The following is a 10,467-nucleotide window of genomic DNA, read 5'->3' on the forward strand; positions in this document are numbered from 1 at the left end:
TGATCATCGGACTGAACAGTACGTTCTGTACATGAGTGTTCGCATCTTTTACTGTCTATATGGTGTTTGCAGGGATCCCGTTTGCGTCCATCTCGCCATATGAAGTTTGTCCTAGTACAGGCGCCGTAGTTCTCGTTCCGTGTTTTCATTTGGCTCAGCTGGTCTCCCGATATCAGGAGACATTACAGGTCCGCATAGAACTAGCTTAGTTAAATACATGGTGGACATTGTGTTCGATTGAAAATCGCCAAAAATGTCTTCAAGCGGTGGTATCCAGATTCCTGGTCGTTTACCTCTGTTGCTGACCCACGAAGGAGTGCTATTACCTGGCGCCACGATGCGAATCAGCGTAGACACAGCCAGAAACATGCAACTGGTAAAGAGCAGACTTTTGAAGGGGACTTCGCTCAAAAGTACAATCATTGGAGTTATCCCAAACACCAAAGACCCCGACCACGACTCAGAGGAGCTCCCCACTCTGCACAGGTGCTACTCCTTCCCATTTGTGTTAGCAGCTAGCTAATCTAAGACCAATAAACAACAAAAAATTACACTAAAAGATGACATCCCTTTCATTAACGTAACTCTGCAAGTTTGTCTGTCGTTGTGAAAGGTGGAGGGCGACTGTCAAATTGGCGATCAGTCTGCTCGCAGATTCGCGATTTGAGTTTACCATGCGATGACAGTTAGACGGTCTTATCGATGCTGTCCCTTCAAACCGTGTATCATTTGGTCGAGTGTTTGTAATCAGAAATATATCAGGCAAGAGATGGATAATTTGCATAATAAAAGAAAGCCCATGTTAGCATGGCAAGTTCTGGAACAATCGCAGAGCTGACTGGACTTTAACCAAAGGTCCTTGAAGCTCCGCTTTAACCCTCTGCAACCTGTTTGCGTGTTACGGGTGATTAAACCTTAGGCCTACATGAAACGTAAATAGATTTGTGAATGAACTTTTCAGTATAGGCCGTTGACTAATAAATTAATAAACATTGTGCTTAACAATGATACCTGAGACAGTTGGTGCACAAAATCCACATTTGTAAAAACCAAATCGTTTTCATGGCGGTATGCATTGAACGACTACGGTACTAACTAGTAGCCTAGGCATCAACCTATTTTGATCCTATAGACTTTGAACCGGTCTGTAAGGCACAACTTATATCATCACCCATAAAAAGGGCAGTGAAATGTCATCCACTAATCAACAGACTGGTTGAAAAGTGGCATTTTACTGAAAAAGGGATGCCTGCCCTGATAGCACAGCGGCGTTGAATCCACGTTGAATCAACCTCTGCCGCTTCAAACAAACGTGGATTCAACGCCCCTCAACGCCCCTTTGCTATCTGGGTGTCTGCACCCCCCCTGACCAAAGCTGTGTGTGTGTGTGTGTGTGTGTGTGTGTGTGTGTGTGTGTTGTATCCCCCAGCATTGGCACGGCGGGGCTGGCGGTGCAGGTGGTGGGCAGCAACTGGCCCAAGCCCCATTACACACTGCTGATCACGGGCCTGTGCCGCTTCCGCGTGGCCCAGCTCCTCAAAGAGCGGCCCTTCCCCCTGGCCGTGGTGGTGCAACTGGACCAGCTGGAGCAGCTCACCAACAGTCCCGACGGAGAGCTAGGGGAGCTGGGGGAGAGATTCTACCAGGCAGCCGTGCAGGTGGGTGGTAGGTGGTGGTTGTGGTTGTGTGGGGTGGGGTGGGGTGGGGTGGTTGGTAAGGGTGTGTTTTTGTTGTGTATTTTGTGGGCATCTCTCACTTGTCTTTAGAAGGTTTCCTGGTAAAGAGAAGCGACATGGTGTCTACTAATATTAAAGGGGAAATCTGGCGATTTTTCACCTAGGTCTCCATTTCTCGAGTACCGTCGGTATAGCTGTCAGGCAGCTACAGCGCTGCACTTTGGGGGCTTAAACATAGGGGCTCATGAACATGCCCCCAGAGTGTAGAGCGGAATTCACCTTTAATGTGATGTCTCATTGCTTGGATAGACTGATCTCTGATAGTCTGATCTCTTTGTAGTTGGTTGGAATGTTGGACATGTCGGTGCCTGTGGTTGCCAAGTTGAGAAGAATGTTGGACAGTCTGCCCAGAGAGACCTTGCCAGATGTATTGGCCTCTATGATCCGGACCACCAACAAGGAGAAGCTGCAGGTAGGGCTTGAAGAGGGTGTGTGTGTGTCTCTCTGTGTGTGTGTGTGTGTGTGTGTGTGTGTGTGTGTGTGTGTTTGTGTGTGTGTACACCTGGTAAAGACCTGGGGCCTCATGTACAAAGACTTGCGTGGATTTCATACTAAAACATTGCGTACGTGCAAACCTGAAAAGTAGCGTGCGCACAAAAACATCCTGATTTATGAAACTGTGCGTACGCAGCATTCCACGCAGCCTTTCTTTGTACATCCCAATTAACGTGAAATTAAGCGTACATGCACGAGCATTACACTCCACCCTCTCTCCTCCCTCAATCACACTCATTTTAATATGCTAACTAGATGGACACTCGAGAGCGCAGACCTCCGCGAAGACAAAATGGCCTATCCCGCAATATTAATAACAATGAAAACTCATTTGTGGATCCATTCATACTCGAACCTGCTCCAAAGTTTAATAATTGAAATCATCAAATTAATAAAAAAATAAAATTAAATATCTCCAGCGAATGCGAGGTAGAAGTGTTTATCGACAAAATGTCAATAATCGTACGTCTTTATCATCTGTAATTAATAACAAAACAAAAAAACAGTAGTGGCAGAGCGTAGCAGTGGCTAGCTATAGGGTCAGAGACCGTGGTAGAATTATTGGTCAGTCTGCAAGTAGGTGACAGGGTTCGCATAACTGGGTTTGATGTATTTGAACCATTACAACACAACTGCATTAATTAAAAAAAACATTACATCAATCGTGTCCAAGTAGGCTACCACGCATCGCGCACTCGAGGTGGAACAAACAAAGTTGATCCAGGCCACATCGCCACAACATTACGATTTCTGGATCATATCCCTATATTTGCACACAAGTGTGACAACAATAATGCGAATGCTTACTCGAGGAAAGTCAAAGTATCCTATGCAGTCAATCACACTAAGGGAAATAGCTTATATCCGCGCTTATTAGTCAGCCTATCTATTCTATCTATATGTGTAGTAGAGCTGGGTTCAAAAAATCGATTCAAGATTCAATATCGATTCTCATTCGAAAAATACGATATCGATTAAAAATTTGCGGATCGATCTTTTCCTGTCTGCTAGGCACTAATGTCTAGGCACTACTTCGCGCGACCGCACAAGGAGACCTATAAAAACGTGAGACCGGCGAAACACACACACGAGACAGTTCCTGTCAACAGTTACAGTTATTCATGTGCAGAAGTAATTTTAATTTAAATTGACAACCCAGTAATTAGATTAGGGAGACTGTACTTAATAACCACTTATTGGAAAAGTTTGTATTGTAGTACAGGCCATTGACATAGGGATATGCTCCACTCAAGTCATTTTATAACCAAGAAAAACTATTGTTGACAAAGAAATCCCTAAATAAATCGATATCAAATCGAATTGAATCGAATCGAGAATCAAATCGGATCGTGACCTTGTGGATCGGGATCGAATCGATTCAGAAAATCTGGATCGATACCCAGCCCTAATGTGTAGGCTATAGGTTTCACATTCCCTTTTAATTCGTATCCTCTAATAAGTCTACAGTTGTCATCACAGATAGGTTGTTGCATAACTTAGTAGAATTTGAGCATGTTGCATGTCCATTTATATAGAAACATAGGCCTACTTTCGAAGTCATTCAAATCATTTTTAATAATCCACGTTTCACAATATACTGTGCAAATAAAGGCCTAGACTCGCGATCAACTAATGTTGTTGCGCTGCATTGCCTCTAAGTGTCGCCAACTGACGATACACATTGGAAATGTGCGTACGCCAGACATGAAGTTTGCGTGGAGGACCGCACATTCTCACGTTCACGTCAGTCTTCGTACATCCGGACGTGAGTGTGAGAAGTGGCGTACGCAGCATTTTTGTACGTACGCAAGCTTTGTACATGAGGCCCCTGGCCTTCAGTGAGCAATGGTTTATCAGAAACCCAATAGTACATATCTGCAGAAGTTCTTTTCAGATCTTTTTCTATTCATGTGTGTATGTGTGTGTTTGCCTCTCTCTCATAAGTGTTTTTGTGTGTGTGTGTGTGTGTGTGTCTGCAGGTGCTGGACGCAGTAAGCCTGGAGGAGCGCTTTAAGAAAACTCTTCCTCTGCTCTCCAGGCAGATCGAGGGCCTGAAACTTCTGCAGAAGACCAGGAAGCCCAAACCAGATGATGACAAGAAGGTGAGCTGGTACAGGTGCATCTCAGAAAATTAGAATATCGCTGGAAAAGTCCATTGCCCTGCCCAGATTGGGAGAAGAAAGGCTCAGGAAACCATTGCCGGTGTTTTGACTTAATTAGCTGATTAGAGCTCAGGTCGACATTACCTGTGGTTACAGTGCAGCGTTTCTTGGTGTTTTAAGCCCCCAACGTTGTCTTCAAGGCAGCGCTGACTGGAAGGTTCTAGGTTTAGGCATGGGTTATGGTTAGGGTTAGGGTCAGGTGCCTTTAAGTCGAAGGTGGCAGTGCTGCCTGGAAGACGACGTTGGGGGCTTGAAACACCTTCGAGCGTTTACAGCTCATGGGAGTCAAAAATCCAGCATCTCAAAATATTAGAATAAAGGATATATAATATAGTAATCATCAACTTTAGAATAATCAAAATTAAAAAGGGCTTGAAATATTTTAGATTATGTGTAATGAATCTAGATGATATGGAAGTTTCACTTTTTGAAATAAATTATGGAAAAAAATAACTTTTCCAATATTCTAATTTCTAATCTATTATTGATTATTTATGCATTTAGTGGACTTGTTTAGCTAATGCAACTTAAAGAGGCCATTTACAGGCATAATCCCCCTGGAGCAAGGAATTCTACACACAACTTTTTGTCTCCAGCTTCCGCTTTACCCCTACAACCCACGTCTCTGCTCTTGACTCCTTTTACCTCCTCACTTCTGTCTCTCCTTTCTTTCTCTCTCTCACTCACCTGATGCAGTGTCTCATCACGCCATCACACGCTCCTGTTTCTCCTCCAACAGGTGCTTTCAGTAAGAAAGGGGAGAGTGTTTCCTATTCGTCAGTTTTCCCTGGACGAGGAGGCAGAGGATGATGATGGAGATGACATCACTCTGCTGGAGAGGAAGGTCAAAGGGGCCAGCATGCCAGAGCCAGCCCTACGTGTGTGTGTCAAGGAGCTCAAGAGGTCAGTGGCCCCTGGCTCTCTCTCTCTCTGTGTGTGTGTGTGTGTGTGTGTCTGTGTGTGTCTATTGCTGCATTTATTTACTCTTATGTGAGTGTGTGTGTGTGTGTGTGTGTGTGTGCATCTATTGCTGTATTTATTTACTCTTATGTGAGTATGTGCATATTGGAGAGCGAAGAGGCATAAAGCCTGGATACCAGACTCTCTGACTTCGCAGTAAGGAGTACTGTGGGGAAATGTAATTGAGCGGAAGTACGTAGACAGGTGGCGCCAGGCTAATAAAATATATCTAATCTGTTAACAAATTTGAGATAGCTGCCGCTACATCACTGCCTAGTGCTTACAGCATCCACAGATTATTATGTTCCTGTACATGGTAACAATTCAGAAGCCCTGCCAACCACACTGTAAGGCATTCTAGCCAGAATGGAAGAAAGGTTTTGCATGTAATAATAGCATGTATTGCAAAGCAACTTATAGTATATAAACTAATGTAGTGTTTATATACCGTAAGTGGCTTTGGACAAAAACATCCATAATTGTCAAGTGAGAATACACAGGATCCTGCAACAGCAGCAACACTGTGTAGGAGTCAAATATGTTCACCAAACACATACTGTATCAGAGGACTATATGACAAGTTAATGGCTTCATTATTCTCAACTTGTCCTGGCTCTATTAAAATATACAGGGTTCCCATGGTCATGGAAAGCCTGGAAAAGTCATGGAATTGTAAAATCCCATTTTCCAGGCCTGGAGAAGTCATGGAATTCAGTAAATTTTTTGGAAGGGTTTTGGAAAAGTCTGGTTTGGTACGATTTATCCAAATCTTGGGATAAGATTGATCCAATCTTGTTGAAGTCACATTTCATAATAGTGACATAAAGTAAGCAATTACAGGTGGGTCTCAAAAAATGAAAAAGTTAATTTCACCCCCTAATTTATCTCAAAAAGTGGATCTTAAATATTTCAAGCCATTTTTTGTTTTAATCTTGATGATTATGGCTAACAGCTCATGAAAACCAAACATGTATGTACTGTATGTACTTATAGGCAGTGAAAAGTCATGTAAATTTAATCCAAGGACATTGGGAAGTCATGGAAAGGTTTTGAAATGTTGACAATGAAAAAGGGTGGGAACCCTGAAGATAGCATTGTTCTGTCATATAGATCTCTAAACACTACACCAGGGCATACTGTATGTCAACATGCACAGCACATGTGCCACTCTTCAGCTTGGGTCTCTGGTAGTCTGATGTTGCAGCAGTGGTGTAGGCTAATCTTCTTCTTTGTCTGACGCTTGCCCAGGCTGAAGAAGATGCCTCAGTCCATGCCAGAGTATGCTCTCACCAGGAACTACCTGGAGCTGATGGTGGAACTTCCCTGGAGCAAGAGCACCACAGGTAACCAGCCATCATGTTTACACACAGTCTGCACGTAGAGCACAGTGCCCTTTGAGCCAGGAGCAAACAGGAGGCGTTGTACTTTGGGTCTGCAAGCATACGTTTGTCTGGAATATATGTTACACTTGTTACGGTCTGGTACAGCCAGCTCATTATATCATAGGCATGTTAGTGTGTGTGTGTGTGTGTGTGTGTGTGTGTGTGTGTGGGGGTGGGGGGGGGGGGGGTAAATGTGGCAAATGTGGAACAGAGGTGAAGATCGAATGCATTGTACACTGTTCTGTTTTTTCACTTCTTTAACGTGTGTGTATTTAGGGATTTGAATTTACGTTGATTTATGCATGTTTCAAATTGTATGCATAGATTGTATTGGTTGACTTCCAGTAAGGCAGCCTTATAATATAACTGCACTGTCATAACTCTCACCACAAGGGGCCTGTAATAGCAATAGTGTGACATTGTTGTGTAAGAATGTGCTGGCAATTTGAGACTTTGTGGACCTCATTTCCCATTGCAATGTCATTTATTGCCAGTTGGGGGCAGCAGAAACCACATATTGATGTGAACTAAACCTCCATAATACAGACCATGCCTTGAGGCCGATATAGCCTAAAATGGAGAAAATTCTTTCTTTCCTCATTTGCTTAACCCCTCCCCCTCTTACACACAAACACACACACACACAAACACAAAAGCACTCATCTTGTGCTCTCTGTCTCTCAGGTGTGTTAAGATGTTATTTTATTTCACACACACACACACACACACACACACACACACACACACACACAGTCACACAGATAGATTTACTTCCAGCAGTGGTGAGTTCTTTGGAAATTGTCTTGGATATGTCTTTGAATGTGACACACAATATAGAACACACACAACACACACACACACACACACACGTAAATGTGCACTTAATGCTACCATTACTCAATACCACGCAAGAACTTCAGACAGGTGCACTTCAGAGTGTGTGTGTGTGTGTGTGTGTGTGTGTGTGTGTGTGTGTGTGTGTGTGTGTGTGTGTGTGTGTGTGTGTGTGTGTGTGAAATAAAATAACATCTTAACACACCTGAGAGACTGAGAGCACGAGATGAGTCCAAAAGGAGAGAGAAAAGCACAAGTGAAAGTGAGCAGTCTTAAGCCCTTTAACAACCTGATGATGAGTGACTTTCTGTGCTTGTCATGAGATAGCCAACAACAGAAGGTAACTAGCACCTGCCTGTAATCATGATCCAGGGTTGTCTTGCTCTCTCGCTGGGCACCTGTGCTGTCGCCTGACTACTGCTGGGACTCTAGTTCAGAAGCCCCTGGTGACGGGAAATACCACTGCATCACACTATGAGCTGTGATGGCTGCTAGGGATTTGGTGCAGATCTATAAACTTGGAGAATTCTAAGAGTCTTTGAAACATGAGTGGAATGATGTATGTGACCATAGTAAAATTGTTAAACAGATGGTGTGTGTGTGTGTGTGTGTGTGTGTGTGTGTGTGTTTAGTAGCTCTCGTAAGTGCAGTTGAACTCGGTGTGTGTTTCACATAGCCACACTCCTCCAAGGGGGAATGTGCTCCAGTATGCGTGAGAACCTGAGAGGTAGACATTCCAGCGGGTGGAGGCTGCACCGTGTCCAATATCGCGCTGTTTTATGGGACAGGTGCACATCTGTGTGTTTAGGTGTACATGTTTTTTTTTTCCTCAAACACTCGCACATGAGGCATGTAATATTTATAGTTCTCTGAAGAAAAGTCAGTTGACGATTTTGTGTTTGTGTATTTGAGTTTTGCATGCTGCATGTGTTTACTTATTAATAGCATGCTAATTAGAACTGAAGATGATTCATTTGTGTCCTGCTTTATATGTAGTACAGCTGGTTAGATGTACTTTGCACAGACACTAGAATCCGTGGCAGGGATACTGGTCTCTACAGAAGTCTTGTTTTTTTTAGTGTCAGATTACAGAGCCATGGAGAAGCTAGGCCTGGCCGTCACAGCATCTATCTCATTTCATGATGGTCAGCATGATCTAGTGTCTACAGGTTTCTCTCTTGAAAATACATTGCTCAAAACAGTTGATTTGATTATGTGCAATGTTTTAATTCTCTCTCTGTGTGTGTGTGTGTGTGTGTGTGTGTGTGTGTGTGTGTGTGTGTGTGTGTGTGTGTGTGTGTGTGTGTGTGTGTGTGTGTGTGTGTGTGTGTGTGTGTGTGTGTGTGTGTGTGTCAGACTGCCTGGACATCCGTGCGGCGCGGGTGCTGCTGGACAATGACCACTATGCCATGGAGAAGCTGAAGCGGCGTGTCCTGGAGTACTTGGCGGTGCGGCAGCTCAAGAGCTCGCTCAAGGGGCCCATCCTGTGCTTCGTGGGGCCGCCCGGCGTGGGCAAGACCAGCGTGGGCCGCTCCATTGCCCGCACGCTGGGCCGCGAGTTCCACCGTATCGCCCTGGGGGGTGTCTGCGACCAGTCCGATATCCGTGGCCACAGGTGGGTGTGATGGGTAAGGGTGTGGCTGTGGTTGTGGCCAGTGGGGGGAGCAGCACTGCGGAGCTGCAGCAGGGTGGGGAGAGCGAGGAAGTCCTGGCCCCATTCACTTCAATGGCCAATGCTAGGCTAGGCTAATTCAGCCACAAGTATACTCAAAGATTATACATAGGCGGAGTAAGATAGTTCGTCGTAGTTCATGTCTATGGGCACGAAATGGGGATCGAGTCCTGTCTGCATAAAGAGGCCGTGTCATTGACGTATCGATGAGCGTACGTAGCAACCTGCCAACACCAGCAGAAAAGGTTGATAAGGTGGATTTTCTCCAGATTGGAATGCTCAAAAATGCTAAAAATTTACCTATGTACCTATGTATAATCTTATAGGTATACTCAGTAGGCTGCCATCTCAGTAAGCTTTTCTCAAAGTCAAGGATTCGTGCTTGGTAGAACGAGTCCTGCCGAGTTGAATCCTTCAAAGACGAGGCAAGGCTTCTTAGCATACGGAAAACACACAATGGAATTTTAAAGCACCCTTGACATTGGAACAGTGCTTGGCGAGATTCGATGACATAACGTCCTTGAAAGAGCGCCTTTGAAGGACCCATCCTTGACTTTGAGAAACGGTCAGTGTCCAACATGAACTCACTTCTGCCTTCATTTTCACAAACAAGCCAATTAGGTAGTAATCAGCTGGCACATTATTGTGGTCATGTGGATTGGCTGATCCTCCCAGCAGGAAATTGACCCCTCATCATCCACCAATGCACATAAACAGCAAGCGTTTGTGTCAACCAGACAGTGATTGTTTGTAAAAATGTGGAAGGAAGCGGGCACTTTAGTGACGGCATTCTAAAGATGGTGGATGCTAAATGGCTGCAGCTAACCCTCCAAACTGGAGCTCCTCCAGGGGCCACAGGGCCCTGAGCTGAACTGCTAACTGTGTCTCTTTGGAAAGCTTTGAGGAGATCACCCTAATGATGGATTGCTCAAGCCCTTAACACCTGTCCCATGACAGAGTTCTATTTATAATTCTGTGACTTGTCTGTTTCGCGTTTCGCGTATCCTGAGTGCTTTTGCACTATTGTCATGGTAAGAAAAATCTGATTCCAGTTCTACCTGATGCGTGGCGCACAACCGGTCATCATCATCAGTCATTCTCTAAGCCTTGTGGAATGGCAGTGTAGGCTCTCATCCTTAACGTGAACAGAAGAGCAGAGTCATGGTTTGTCAAACAGCGTGAGTGTGGCAGTGTCAGACAGATGGGGGGATGTGTGCAGGGATAAT

At 44.6% G+C, this 10,467-nt stretch overlaps 1 protein-coding gene across 2 annotated transcripts in view; it reads left to right on the forward strand.

Moving 5' to 3' along the window:
* Positions 1–54: 54 nt before the first annotated feature.
* lonp2 (lon peptidase 2, peroxisomal) overlaps positions 55–10,467 on the forward strand; it is a 23,807-nt gene continuing 13,394 nt past the window's right edge. The window contains exons 1-7 of one of the 2 annotated variants that reach the window (XM_076303678.1): positions 55–486; positions 1,430–1,658; positions 2,017–2,148; positions 4,211–4,333; positions 5,133–5,296; positions 6,602–6,696; positions 8,926–9,184. In XM_076303678.1, the coding sequence (XP_076159793.1) occupies positions 254–486; positions 1,430–1,658; positions 2,017–2,148; positions 4,211–4,333; positions 5,133–5,296; positions 6,602–6,696; positions 8,926–9,184 (1,235 nt within the window). In that variant the 5' untranslated portion in view covers positions 55–253. The remainder of the gene's footprint in view (positions 487–1,429; positions 1,659–2,016; positions 2,149–4,210; positions 4,334–5,132; positions 5,297–6,601; positions 6,697–8,925; positions 9,185–10,467) is intronic. The other variant, XM_076303687.1, reaches the window with a different exon arrangement.

The sequence above is a fragment of the Alosa pseudoharengus genome, unplaced genomic scaffold, assembly GCF_046254945.1.
Source record: "Alosa pseudoharengus isolate Yale_2024_CS ecotype anadromous, Long Island Sound unplaced genomic scaffold, YU_APseudo_1.1 YU_APseudo_1.1_scf_10, whole genome shotgun sequence".
NCBI classification, from domain to species: Eukaryota; Metazoa; Chordata; class Actinopteri; order Clupeiformes; family Clupeidae; genus Alosa; species Alosa pseudoharengus.